Source organism: Paralichthys olivaceus, chromosome 8 (assembly GCF_024713975.1).
Source record: "Paralichthys olivaceus isolate ysfri-2021 chromosome 8, ASM2471397v2, whole genome shotgun sequence".
Classification (NCBI taxonomy): Eukaryota; Metazoa; Chordata; class Actinopteri; order Pleuronectiformes; family Paralichthyidae; genus Paralichthys; species Paralichthys olivaceus.
This window is the reverse complement of record NC_091100.1, coordinates 14,233,648-14,247,965: the sequence shown is the minus strand read 5'-3', so window position 1 is coordinate 14,247,965 and position 14,318 is coordinate 14,233,648. Positions and strand designations below refer to the sequence as shown.

Here is a 14,318-nt window from a genome sequence, read left to right as displayed (position 1 = left end):
ATCCCTGGGAGAAACATTCTTTCTAATTGACAGCACTGTTATCTAGATTAACAGTCAGTTTTGCATCATCTAAAATAAGAGTAAGTATAATATATCTCTTCAGCTCTCTTTTCAGTTCACATTTTTGTGTATAAGAGTTAAAGTTTTGAATGCCATCCACCAAATCTAAGCCAATAAACCTCAACTGTATTCAACAACAAATGATCATCCTAAAATGTTTTCTCAGTAGTCCAAATTGAATTTGGTTCTCCAAATATTTAAAGTATTTTCTAGGAGATGAATTGAGAATCTTACTCACTTGTGGGGTTACAGTTATGTTTATAATTAAGTGTATAAGGTGGAATTCATGCAGATGAGCCTGAGTTGTTGAAATACCACACAAACCTCAAGAAAGTCCTGGCTGAATTAATTTTGGATACTTGAAAATAATCAGAACGGGCTCTCGATCTTATCCTTGTTGTGCTTACATCTGAAGCAGCAGCAGTCTGCCCAGACAAATCCATTGCACAATCTTGGAATTATATTTGAGTGTAATATTACCCAGGTCTGCAGTCATGTCAGAAGCCCCGGCTCGCTATCAGTCGCCGTGTCTCTGGAGCTGTTTAAAGCTCGCTCGCTCTGTCTTTCCCTCCCAGCCTCATGCCACAAATGGCTTCCAGACTTTCACACATAGTAATGCTTCAGTGTGTAAACAGGCGTAATTACAAACGATGCACAGACACACTTTTAACATCAATCTGTGCTGATGGGAGAAAGAGGGCAGAAAGAGGGAAAGGAGTTTTTTCTCTTCCTCTTCCATGGAAGAGAATGGATGAAAAGGATTTTGAGCTGGGTGGAAACAGAGAGACTGGCGGTGATGAGAAGTTAAGGAGGAAATTTTAAAGAGGAATAATGTGGGTCTGTTTGTGAATGCATGTGTGTGGGCTGAAATAAGAGAATAAGTGAATGAAAGAAGAAGAAAGAGGAGACTTTTTTTTCTCTATTTCCTGAGAGTTTCCAGGGAAATAGTAGTTTATATCAACTTATCCGTAATTATTTTATATCCCTGAGGCTCGTGAGGTTACAACCCATCACCTCTTAATGCCAGGGTGTTACTCACCACTACTCAGGCCCGCTCTCTCCTCACCTTACCTCTCTATTTTTCCTGTGCTTTGAATGGAAAGAAAACATGGAAACTTTGCTGTGCTGCCCATAGAAAATTATTTCTCTTCCACTTCCCTTTTCTTTTGTAATGTGGACAGAAATTACATCATGTCCATGCTCTGTAAAAAAATCCAAGGTCCCAGTTTTATGTAACTTTTAAGTTGAAAAATATTTAATACATATATAGATATATATTTTTGTATATATTTTTTTGTATAAAGTGAACTACAACTCACAATGTTTTTCTCCAAGTGATCAGAGTACACACACACACACACACACACACACACACACACACACACACACACACACACACACACACACACACACACATACACACACACACACACAGACCATGGTCAGAGGAAAAATTGTTCAGATCTCTCACAGTCTTTCCTTTACATCACCATGTCAATAAGTGATTTTACACAGCAGATGTGAAAGTTGAATGACACACCCTTACACGCAATGTCATTCATTAGCTTGGTGTGTGTGTGTGTGTGTGTGTGTGTGTGTGTGTGTGTGTCCCACCTTTAAGGAACATCTTGATCCACCCTGACAAAAAACTTGACAGTCAGAAAAATTAAATTACTTCACACATCTTGACTGTCACACTTAAAGCAGTGTTAAAAGATTTAGAAAAAACCATTGTCAGTAAAATAAAAATATTAAATGGACAAAAGGCTCATATGTCTTTGGTTTTCCTATTATTCCATGTAAATATATTGAAAATGAAACAATCTAAATAATGATCATAATTATATAACATCAATATCATTAAGATGATTATTATTATTATTACAAAACCTTTGAAATATCATTAGATATCATTCATAACCGTATTTTAAAGCAATATATGATTATTATTTTTTCTAAATTATGGAATTTTCAAATTTAAGAGCAAAAGTGAATTTAAAAAATTATTTATTTAAAGAATGGTATTTATAGTATTAATGAATTTGCTCTTGCAATTCTTTATAGGTTTCAAAATGTATTGGATTTTATTTAATTTTTGTTTGCAAGAAATTACAATTTTAAACCAGCAAGTCAAATTTTGGGAATGTTTGAGGTAAATAATAATATTAACAGTACAAGGTGCATTTTTAAAATATCATTTAAAACGTTTTAAGACTGACTGGAAATTTTGATGGGCATGGACTTTTTTATGTGTGTGGGGTTGTGCTTTTTTTAAATATAATTTTGTATTTTATTAAAATGAAACTGTAAAAATAAAAAGAAGAAACCAAATAATGAACCTTCGTGTGTTAATAATCTAATGTCAGAAATCTTGTTGCCTGCAGCCCAGTCAGAACAAATAAAAAATGGCAGATGACTCACAGCTAAGGCATCCTCACAGGATGTGGCATCAAACAAATGCACGACCTGATCTTTTCTCTCCATGTCCCATGTATATGTGAACACTGACATTTATTTGAACAGAGAAAATTATTAAACACAAATTCATCTGAGCTAATTGCCTATTCTATCTTGTGGGGAAACAGGCCCAATAGGTCACAGGCAAAATTAACAGTATGATAATACAGTCAACAAACAGGAACTACTAGATATATTTCTTTAAACACACATAAATCTATTGTTAATCGTCAATTCTAATGTGCACATGTTAAGGAGGCGACATGAATAAATATGCTTTCACTTCAGGAGGAAAGCTTCTTTTGTGCAGTGGATTGTGTTGACTCTGGTGGATGTTTGCTTTTTAACAGACATTAACAGAGGTCGTTTTTTAATGTTGCCTTTGTGTGTGTGTCAGCTCCACCTGTCCTCCACATCCACCTGCTTTGGCTTTTTCACTTTGACTTTTTTTAGGGAGCAATTTTGACCCTTCTTGTTTGACGTAGGCCGTGCGCGAGGGACTGACGGGGCTCGAGCGCGGTCAGCGGAGCGCGAGGAGGAGGAGGAGAAGAAGACACTACGTTAGATTTGAACTTATCTCGTGTCCAGAGCGGTTTTTTACCCTTTTTAATTCAAATGAAAAATAAAAGAGTGAGTGGGAGATGGACGGGTGACGCTTCAGCGCACTGTGCGTAAAGGTGAACGGACATAATGGCGGCCGGTGTCAAAACAAATGACATTCCCGATGAACGCGATGACAGAGGTGGGTTTATATTTCGAGTTTTTATTTCTGAGCTACTTTAAAATCGTAGACACTTAGTTTGAAGACCGTTGTGAGCCGAGGGGCAGGCCCCGCAGAGGAAAACACACGAGGACGATGAAATGATCATCGAATTCAGGTTATGTATTGTTTGATTAGTAGTTAAACTATCTGGATAGCTAGTTTCCAACAGCATCACCTGCCCCGGGCTTGGAATGTGAATTCTAGGCCTCTCTCCTACGTCATGTTTTCAACCGCTGCACGTTCAGGCTATTCACTCACAAGGTGGATTTACTCACTTCTAATTCCACCGAGCTCTTTACAAACAGCACTTTCAGTAGTTTTTAGTGTGGTAGCCTTTGTCTTCGTGTTTTTTGGCAGTCGCTCCCAGCTGTTGGCCTTGTTCATGAAAACCTGAGGTGGTGTCTGCCCTGCTCTCTGAGTTGTGGCCTGTCAGGGGCAGGACGGGGGTGACACACTTGTTCTGCCCAGTCTGCTGAACAAAGGTTGTAGTTTTTATTTTTCCCCTGGAAGAAGGAGCGTGGCCCAGGGAGATAAGAGGAGGTGTTGCTCAAACGATTCTACCTGCAGAGTCCAGTGGCAGAGGCCTGAGGGGGAAAACTGCCCCGTACCCTTGGACTAGCCACTTAGGGGCTCTGTGGCAAATGTGGGTTTGAAAAGGTCAAAGAAAGAAAAAAAAAAAGGAGGGGATATTAAATATTAGTTTGGCACAAAGACTCATTTGTTTTCCAAAGTCATAAAAGATCTTGCCTTAACCGGATGTTATGCACCGACGTCAGTGCCCATGTTGGTGTTTGGTCCAGTTTATGATCATGATAGGCCTGGCAGTGAGTTTGAAGTTATTTTTATTTTTTTAAAGGAGTTCATGTTTCGTACAATATTATAAAATGAAGTCTGATACCCACACAGCCCAGTGGCAGAGGCCTGAGCCCTGTCCACTTTGTTCTGTCTGCAATGAGCTAAAGGAAGTGTGGATTTGAAAATGCCAAAAGAAGGGATATTAAATATAAGAATGCGTTACAGACTAATTTATTTTCCAGAGACTACCATGCATGTCAAGTTTGATCATAATTTAATAAGCCTGACAGTGAGTGTAAAGTTATTTTTATTTTCATGTTTCAAAGGATATTATATGATTTGGTCTTGCTGAAATTATTGCAGAGCAGATACCTACAGAGTCCTTTTTCTTTTTGCTTTGAGGTGAATAATGGTCATTTAGAATGAGCTGAAGGAAGTGCAGGTTTGAAAATGTCAAAATAGGGACATTAAAAATTATGATATAATAAATAAATATGTATAGTACATATTATATATAATAAATATAAGAGACAGACTTATCCCTTTTCCAAAATCAAAAAAGATCTTGAATGAATTGAAGTTAACTAATTGGGTTTTTTTTTTTTATGGCGTTGAATGTTTCACTTAATATAATTTGGAGAGACGAGTCCAGTTGCAGAGGCCTTAGAAACTGCAACTTTGCTCTTTCAAGAGGAGAACCACCCCATGAGCTGACTGTAATGTGGGTTTGAGAGTGTAGAAAAAAAGACATTAAATATTAGAATGCCGCAGACAGACATTTTTTTTCCCAAATCATAAAAGATCTGGCCTTACCCATTATGCACCACGTCAATGCCCGTGTTATGCTCCTGTGTATAATTTAGTATTTGGTTGAGTTTCTGTTCATAATAGGCCTGGCATTTGATTTAACTGAGGTTAGGTTTAGGTTTGACAGAGTTTGATAGAGTCATGTTTCATACAAATATTATATCGCTTAATAACACAGATTAATTTGTAGTCTCATGATAGGTTTCATTCAAGTTTCATTTTGTTGTGCAAAAGAGATGTAAGAATTATGTTACTGAGAAAATGTTGTAAGACAAGAACGCCAAAGGCAAACGTGTTGCTGGTTCGAATGGACAAAGAAGTGGTTTGGATTTCCCTGATAGTTATCTCTGCTCTTTGTTTGTGGCCCATTTATCAGAAAGTCCTGTGATGAACACACCTCTGTCATTTTTCTTCAGAAACAAACACACACATATTTTAATTCCATTTCCTCATACTCCATCTCCACCCATTCCTACATTTTTCTCTGCTGCTCTGCGAGTCCGGCGTATGTTAGAATGAACAATCGGCGCTCGGCCCGGCTCGGCCTGGTCCAGATGGGGTCTCCAACCCCCCCAGCACTAGCAGTGATGAGCCAGTCGGCCAGCCAGGCAGCCATCTAGCCAGCAAGCTACCCACCCAGGTAGCCAACCAGTTATTCACCCTGCCAGTCATGCAGCACTTTCAGCCAACCTAACAGCCAGGTTGCCAGCCAGTCAGTGGACCAGCCAGTCATCCAGGCTGCGGACTCACTGTCAGACGCTGACAGGGGGAAGAGGCCAGGCTAAATCTGATGGTCCTGGGAGCCAACCAGAGGACTCTGGCCTTTGTAGGGCGTTCACAGACAGCCTGTCCCGTTGCACAGCAGGGCGCTTCATCCCACAATCAAATGGCCGGGCCCTCAACTTTGCCACATGACAAGTTAGCTTTTTGTGGCTGCCCATCGCTGAGATTCCAGTTTTGACAATGTCTTTGTATGAGCCTCGTCGTCTATTTCATTTGACTTGGACAGCATAAAAGAGCAAATGTTGTCTTTTTTTATGTAATCTCGAAGAATGGCATTTAAATACCCTTCTAAGGGGGATCTATACATATTTCATATCAGGCCGTTGAGGCAATGTTATTTTACTAACAAATACATCAGATTATATTGAATTGATCCTCGGTGAGAACCTTTGTCTCGCACATATTTCTCCCATGGTGCGCTGGGCACAGCCTGTCCCTGTGAGGTCATGCGGGTCAGCCAATGAGGACGAGACAATGTGCTTGCCAGGGCAGCCATACAGCCTGGTGCTCGCTCACGTTCTGTTGCAGTTCAATCCCAATTACGAGTCATTGTGTCCTTTTTTATAACGTAACAAGAGGGAAAATATGGGCAATTTAGTGACTGCGGGAGGAGACGATAATTCTTTTCACTAGTACAAAGATTACCATATCTGAATCGGAGAGCATTAGACTAAGCTTTTTGAATTACAGGGAAGCGGAATAGTCTGTTTTAGACAGATTTGATATCCGCTTGCCTCGGTAAACAGCTTTACGTGTACAGAAGTCTTACATGAAGCCGTCCACCGCAGCATTTTGGAGCCTTCATTGTCCGCTGAATCACACACAAACAGGATTGCTCTCTAATTTTGTAACAGAAACTTTTAATGTGTTTCTGTGTCTGTGCTGCATGGTGCCATTAAAGCGAAGTCAAAAAAAACAAAACAGAGAAGGAACGAAGGGGCCAGTTTGGATTTGAGAGTACATTTTGAAACAGGAGAGCATTTTTTTGGATGGTATTTTTTTTGTTAGGGGGGCTAATGGGCATTTTCTCCCCCCTCCTCTCTTTGTTTGTGTGGTAAATCCAGGAGCAGCTGCTGGTCCCAGGGTCTAGTGGGATTTTGGGCCTGTGTTTTCTCATGCCATCCCATGCCAAGGTGGTGTAACGCGAGTAGCGAGAGAGGGAGAAAGAGAGAGGGGTGTTTCTGTAGGGGAGGTGTGTGTGTGTGTGTGTGTGTGTGTGTGTGTGTGTGTGTGTGTGTGTGTGTGTGTGTGTGTGTGTGTGTGTGTGTGTGTGTGTGTGTGTGTGTGTGTGTGTGTGTGTGTGTGTGTGTGTGTGTTGCAGTTGGAGAGCTGGTTTGTTGGTCGCAATGTGACCACACTGGTGACGAAGGCGATGTGTAGGTGGGGGGGGGTTTAGGAGGCGGGCGCTGTCTGAATTGGATGCATGTAAAATTAATATCCTCTGGACTTTGCCTTTGCACTAGATTGGAACTTGTCTATTTGGCTAATGACGTGCCTTCTGCCTGCACCACACACAATCCCCCCGATCTCCCCCTCCTGCCTCTTCCTCTCTCCTGCTCTCTCTCTCACTATCTCTCTCTCTCCCCCTCCACTACCAGCCACCAACCCCCCCCACCTCTTTGCTTCTCCCTCTGCCATCGCTCTCTCTCTCTCTTCCCTCCCTTTCAGTGTTGGGAGCGTGCGTATTGGCTGGGCTGTTTGAGACTCGGTGCCAAATAGGTGGGCCCTCTGCGTGTTGGCACAGACTCAGTCAATGGTTAGAGAAGGAAAGTGGAGAGGAAGAGAGAAAGAGAGGGACAGAGTTGGAGAGAAAGAGGGGGAAAAAAGAAGCTGCACTCGGGTTTGCCAGCGGTCGTGCACACTCTTCCAACATTGATTCGGTCCTCTTGTTTTTTTTTTTTTTCTTCTTCTTCTTCTCCTCTGTCTTCACCCCCCTTCTCCAGCTCTCTCTATCCCTCTCCGTGAGTCTTATGCAGATCCTACAGAACTGAACCAATAGCACACGCCGCTTTGCCAAGCTTTTTTGTTTTTGTTTTTCATCAAGATCTTTTTTTTCTCTACATTTTTTTGCAGTCAAACAAAAAGGCTTGTTTAAGTTTTTGACAGTTTTATCCTTTTGTTACTGCAATATCTGTTTTATTTTGTTTGTGCACGGTCAGTGCTTTTAAAAAAACCTTTGAGACAGAGACTTTGCTGAAGTTCTACACTCTCCTTCTGTTGTGCTCTTGAACAGCACCTCTCCTGCAGCTCCTGCTACAGTACCTCCTGTGTTCCTGTGCTGGTATTACACTGCGCCCCCTTGGCCTGCCTCCTCTTTCTCAGCTTTTTCCCCCCTGCTGCTTTTGTTGGACAGTTTCTCAGCTTCTCTTTTTGCTTCATTTTTTTTTCCCTCCTCAGCCTTTTGTTTTCTAAAATACGCTGCATTACCCCAGCACCTTTTGACTCAACACTCTGCAGTGCATTTTAAGTTTCTTTGCAATCGGCGGGTGAATTTATGATGAGAGAGCAAAATGGTAACTACCATGTTATTTTTGTTTTAATTAAATGTGTTTTGTTATGTTATTTGTGCACAAATATTTATGTTGTGGCCTTTCAATGTAATGATTCGCTTTTTTTATTTCAATATTCAGATATTTTGAATTTTAAAATTATTTGTATTGTATTACATGTATTTCAAATTATAGTTAGTATCTGTATTTAGCTTTTTACAAAATGAAGAAATAAAATCTTATTGTAATTAATAATTTTTACAGAATTAATTATGTTTTTGTTGTAGTTTTGTCATTGGTAGAGGCAGGGACATTTTTAATTTTTATTTATTCGTTGGCTTATGTTTTTTTACAGTAATTTAATTTAAAGAAAACCCTTTACAGTAAATAATTGAGATATTTTTTCCTAATCTGTTAACTCACTCTTTCATTGTGTTATGTGTTTTGTTAAATGTGTCCTTCAATGTGATGCGTGTCTGTGTAAGGTGTAGAGTCTCTCTCTCTCTGTCTCGCTCTCTCTCTCTCTCCCTCTCTCTCTTTCTTTCCCTCTCTCTCTCTCTCTCTCTCTGCACCCCTCGCTCATTCTCTCCGTCCGCTCACACAGAGCAGGCGCCGCTCCTCCATGCTGCGCGCCGGTGCTAACTGCCTCTCTTCTCTCTTCCCTTCCTCACCCCCACTCCCTCTCTCCCCATCCTTCTCTCCCCCATTCTCCCCCTCTCTCTCCACTGCCTCCTCCTGCTTCCCCCCCCCTTCTCTCTCCTCCACCCTCCCCCCGTCTTCCTCCCTCATCCAGGATGAATTCCACCCCTTCATCGAGGCCCTGCTGCCCCACGTCCGCGCCTTCGCCTACACCTGGTTCAACCTGCAGGCCCGTAAGCGCAAGTACTTCAAGAAGCATGAGAAGCGCATGTCCAAGGAGGAAGAACGCGCAGTGAAGGATGAGCTGCTGGGGGAGAAGCCAGAGATCAAACAGAAGTGGGCCTCGCGCCTGCTGGCCAAGCTCCGTAAGGACATCCGGCCTGAGTTCCGTGAGGACTTTGTGCTCACCATCACGGGGAAAAAGCCCCCCTGCTGCGTGCTGTCCAACCCCGACCAGAAGGGCAAGATCCGTCGCATCGACTGCCTCCGCCAAGCTGACAAGGTGTGGCGACTGGACCTGGTGATGGTCATCCTGTTCAAGGGCAGCCCCCTGGAGAGCACGGACGGGGAACGGCTGGTGAAGTCACCACAGTGCACCAACCCTGGCTTGTGTGTCCAGCCGCACCACATCGGAGTGTCCGTCAAGGAGCTCGACCTCTACCTGGCCTACTTCGTCCACACGCCAGGTATGTGGCCAAACTTCCACTAACAGGGAGAGATGCCAACACATATAAACTCCTTATATGTGCACATAGATGTACACACACATTAACATAGTCATACGCATGTACACACAGAATCACACTTACACACATACATAATTTAATAGAGGGAACAGCAGAAAGAAAAAACTAACTTGTTTGTTGAATTTTAAAGTTTCAGAAATATACTAAAAAGGTATGTTAAGTAGATATTAGAAATCATAACATATATACCTGATAAGGATAAATGGAAATTATGAATTCAGAAAAGTGTTAATTTGATAATATTGTGTGGGTGTGGTTTTTTTTTGAGAACCAAAATATAAATCCCCTCTTGCTTTTTATTTCCTAACAAGAAGCAACATTTTTGCTTTATGCCTGTTTTTGTATTTTCACAAAAGTAGAATATGTGAGTGTCTGTCAGCGGCATTCATCCAGCGTGCTCTGGCAAGTACATATCCATTTTTCTGAGCTAGGAATTTGCGGTATCATATAGACATATAGTTTGTGTTTTTTTTATAGGAAGGAATTTGCATCCCTGTGTTTGTGTGTGTGTGTTTTTATGAGATGATCACCACTGTCAAATTGTGTATTTTTTGTACAGCGAGTGACAGTCACTATTTATAAGATTGTACTCAGTCGGTTGAAGTGTATGTGCCATTGTAGCCAAGGAACGCCATTTGGCCACAGCCCAGGTTGTTTGAGTGTGTGTCTGCTTGTGTATGTGAGTGAGTGTGTTTTGAAGAGAGAAGCAGCAGAGCCGCGAGTCTCCTGCTCTCAGGCCGCAGGCTGCTGTCGCCTTCACCGTCTGCCTGAACGCTAGCACCCCGTTGGACCTGGCTGCCAAACACACACTCGCACACGAAATGCCAGTCCTTACAGACAGCCAGTACTATTGCAGCCACCTTCACACCCATACACACATATACAAACACAGCTAAATAAAGATGCACACATCCGGTAAGAAAAACAAAAAAAAAAGAATAACAACTCTGTCATCTTTGTAGCACACTTTCACACGTAGAGCCAAACATGGTTTTAGTCACGATTGCGTACACACACCCACACAACACACACACTTGGCCAAGCACTATCATAGATACAGTTTGATACAGCCAAACATTGTTGTATCTCAGCCACCATCATGGATACACACACTCACACCCGGCCAAACATTGCTGTAGCCTCCAGTGCGCATACTCTACACACACCGCCAAAACACTGGCTGTGTAGTAGTTTTTCCCCCCGCATTGCAAAAAAACTGTTACAGCAAACACATGCACACAAACACACACACATGAGAGACATTTCACAGCCAAATCCTCCAAATACACACTACCTCACCATTTGCTGGCTACGTATACAAACACATGCTCATGACCTAATATTATCTCAGCTGGAATTTTCTGGAAATTTCAAACAGTGACTCAACCAGCTTCATACACACACACACACACACACATATATGTATATACAGCAAACCTCAGCCTCTGCCCATATACACACACACTCTCTGCTTAGGCACAACTCTTATGGTAGACACTAACATGAGTATAGCCAAATGCTATCACAACTGCCTCAGTCTCTCTCTCTCTCTCTCTCTTGCTGACACACACACACACACACACACACACACACACACACACACACACACACACACACACACACGCTCACAAAGTCTCGGTCCAGGCCAAACACCTCACACGGCCTGAGCCAAACCTTGGCAGTGGCTTGGTCTGTCTGTGTCTGTGGCAGTGACGAAGCGGAGGTAGCTGGCTCTCCTGACGTCGACTGAGAAAATCTGTTTGACTGTTCAAGTTGTAATTTTTTCCTGAAAATGTGTTCCTCAGATATAATTGATCAGTTCAATGACTTGGAATTGATTATAACTGAGACTGTGGTGCAAAAAAAGGAAGAATCTAGGTCAGTTAGTTGTGTTCTGCGATTTAACATTTAGCACATATTATTGTATTAATATAATATTTGTATATGATACTCTACAAAATTATAGGATTTTTTTGGGAACAATTTTATATGTGAATTAAAGAATAATCCTAGTAAGATATTACCTTACTTTTTCATTTTTATTTTATAATAAATTATAATGATAGTAATTAGTAGTTTTAATTTATGTAATTAAAACAATTACCTAATTTCCATATTTTCAAGATATGAGTGCACAATGGTCTATGAACAAAAGCTGCATTAAATACTTTATTTGTGATATTATATAAGTGATTTAAAGGTTTTCAAAAAGATGGCTAGTAATGATTGCTATAAATTATTATGTTTGACGATTTACTTAATGCGATTGAGGGAGGATTGATGTTGAAATGGGAAAATACTTTTTTTCTCAAACTGAATGTATAAGATGTATCATGAAAATTATTTTCTTCCTCACTCTGACTTCAGTAGTGGTCCAGTTGTTGTTGGATTGTTGTTACGTTCTGTTATTTACTTCACAGCACTATAGTAAAACACATGCTTTGAGGGGCATTTTAGTGCTGCCATTCATAATGTGGGCTCACTCTCTTATCTTAACTGGCTAATACAGAGCCCCTCTGTACTTCTATCTGCCTCCAAAGAGCCAACGCTCAGTTGAAGCCCTGGTTGGGGCCTAGAGGGAATAACAAAGGGCAAACTGCTGTCTGCAAACCTCTGAGGGTCACCACTGTGACCTCTCTTTTACTTTTAATTTACAAATGGATATATGTGAGCAAACAGATACGAGGTCCTGAATCTGTTACAATGATTGTGTGGTTGTGTATTTTTTCATGTAATGAATGACAAGATGCGCTCATTGTTTGTTTTTGTTTGGTTTGCGTTTTGTCAGTCTTTAGCATCTCTGTCTTCCTCGCTCCTCTTTGATCCCGTGCACACTTTTGTTTTGTCTCCTTAAACATCGCCCTCATTGTTGCTCTCACAGAGGTAAAGCCTCCGCTGATCTCTTTTGTTTATATTGTAGGAGACACAGAGAGAGGGAGAGAGAGAGGGAGAGTGTGTTGGAACGGAGGAGAGGCTGCGATAGTGATTGTTCTGTTTGGCAGCGCCCAGGCCCCGTTGGTGTGGGAAGAAGAGAAAGACGTCTTGTGTTTTGTTTATGACAGAGTGGCAAAAGCTGCCATGGGGAATCTCTGGGCTTGCCGTCAGGCTTTCTCAGGCTGTTCTGCAGCCAGCCAGCCTTTGAGATCATCTCTGTTACAGAGCATAACGCACACCGTAGCTGAAGCTGAGCAAACCATGCTGCTACTACACACAACCTCCCTGTTTCTCAGGCACCTTAGATAAATAGCAACAAAGCAGACCGAGCAAACAAATCTTTGACTCTTGTCACTGAAATACTGGCAAAGAATTAAGTAGAGGAGACGAGTGGTTGTGCACTGGCCAGTGCATTATGTTTAGTGTTTTATTAAGAGTGAATGGCTGGTATTATATTGGAGATAGTGATCTTTTGGCCAGTGCCAAAGGTCTGCCAGAGAACCACAAACTGGCAAAGCGCCTTCAATAACCAATGAATGGAGTGTGTTGGATAGACTTATTCCACAGCTCAAGTATAGATATAGTTGTCACTTTTGTTAGTCAGACTACCATTTAGGCGGGTCGTCATAAACACCATCTGAGGAGAAATCATTTAGCTGCTTCTCTCAGGGTTCAGTGGACTATTTGATTCATAATCTTTGTGCTGTTTCAGCTTAAACTCATCATATTTCTGATTTATTCAAGGTTGGAAAAAATAGAAGGTTTAAAAAAAACACGTTTGTCAAGTACTAAGTTAGCTCAGTGCACTTAGTCAGAGTTTGGACCTTATTCTTTCTGCTTTTCTTTTTTCTCTCTCTCTTCTCTCTTTTGTAAGCTTTAAGTGCGATCATGAAAAGATGTTTCAAATGTGTTTCCAATCAAAAGTGCAGTACAGGAAATTTGCAGTCACTCCGAGGGAGGTGTGAAATGTGCTCGCCGTGCCATTTCTGCCATGACCGCTCCACACTCCACGCTCTGCTCTGCCAGATCCCGCCTCCCTCTCGCTGTAGCAGTAGTCATATCTTGGACGACGCTGTGAGAAAGCCCAGAGAAACCCTAGTGTGCTGCGGCCAGCCCCCCCCCGCCCCCGGCTAACTCACTGACCACGGGAAGGATTCACAAATAAAAATCCCACTTGTGTTCATCACTAAGGAAAACTCCCTGAGTATCCTGGATTTATGAGGCAAAAAAAGATGAAATGTGGGAGAAAGAGAATAGAAATAGTGCAACAGAGGAAAAGAGAAGCATCCCAGCAGCCATTGCTGACATGATGAATGGCTTGCAACGTATTAAAAGTTGACAGGGTACTGATGGATTCCACAGGTTCCCACTGCTCCACGGCTCAGTACGTTTTTTGTTTTCCTGTGAAAATAATCTGTTGTTAATTACTTCCTGGATGTCTCCTCCGGCTCCTATGACATCACAAGGGCCGGGTGGACTGTCCTTGTAAGTGTTTTTGTTTGTGTCTGTGTGCGCACACAGCTTATAGGATGACCCTCAGCGGCGAAGTGAGCATTGAGTTTTGATTAAATGAAATCTCGACTCTGAGGAGGGAGTCAGTCAGGTCCGTGGGTTTTTTTATTGTGTGTGGTGGGAACAGGGCCCACAATGGCTAAGAAAAGCTCTCGACATGCAGAGCGGTTTTGGCATCAGTAAATGTTCGCTGAAGGCTCTCGTTTAGCCCTGTCCGCATCATCTTCTGTCTCTGTCTGGTGTCAGGGGTGCACTGAGGTGGCTACGTATCAAATCTGAAGGGGTAAGGTAGAGGGAGAGCCCCATCACATTAGAGAGGCAGAGCGAGCGGGA

The 14,318-nt window shown here is 42.0% G+C and overlaps 1 protein-coding gene across 32 annotated transcripts in view; it reads left to right on the top strand.

The window, feature by feature from the left end:
- The window catches only part of nfixa (nuclear factor I/Xa), a 107,272-nt gene that overhangs the window by 27,711 nt on the left and 65,243 nt on the right, over positions 1-14,318 (top strand). For 20 of the 32 annotated variants that reach the window (XM_020084182.2, XM_069530949.1, XM_069530943.1 and 17 more), the window contains one exon: positions 8,948-9,479. In XM_020084182.2, coding sequence (XP_019939741.1) covers positions 8,948-9,479 — 532 coding nt within the window. Of the gene's footprint in view, positions 1-3,116; positions 3,260-7,405; positions 8,179-8,761; positions 9,480-14,318 lie in introns of those variants that run through there. The other 12 variants (XM_069530938.1, XM_069530932.1, XM_069530935.1 and 9 more) reach the window with 4 other exon arrangements.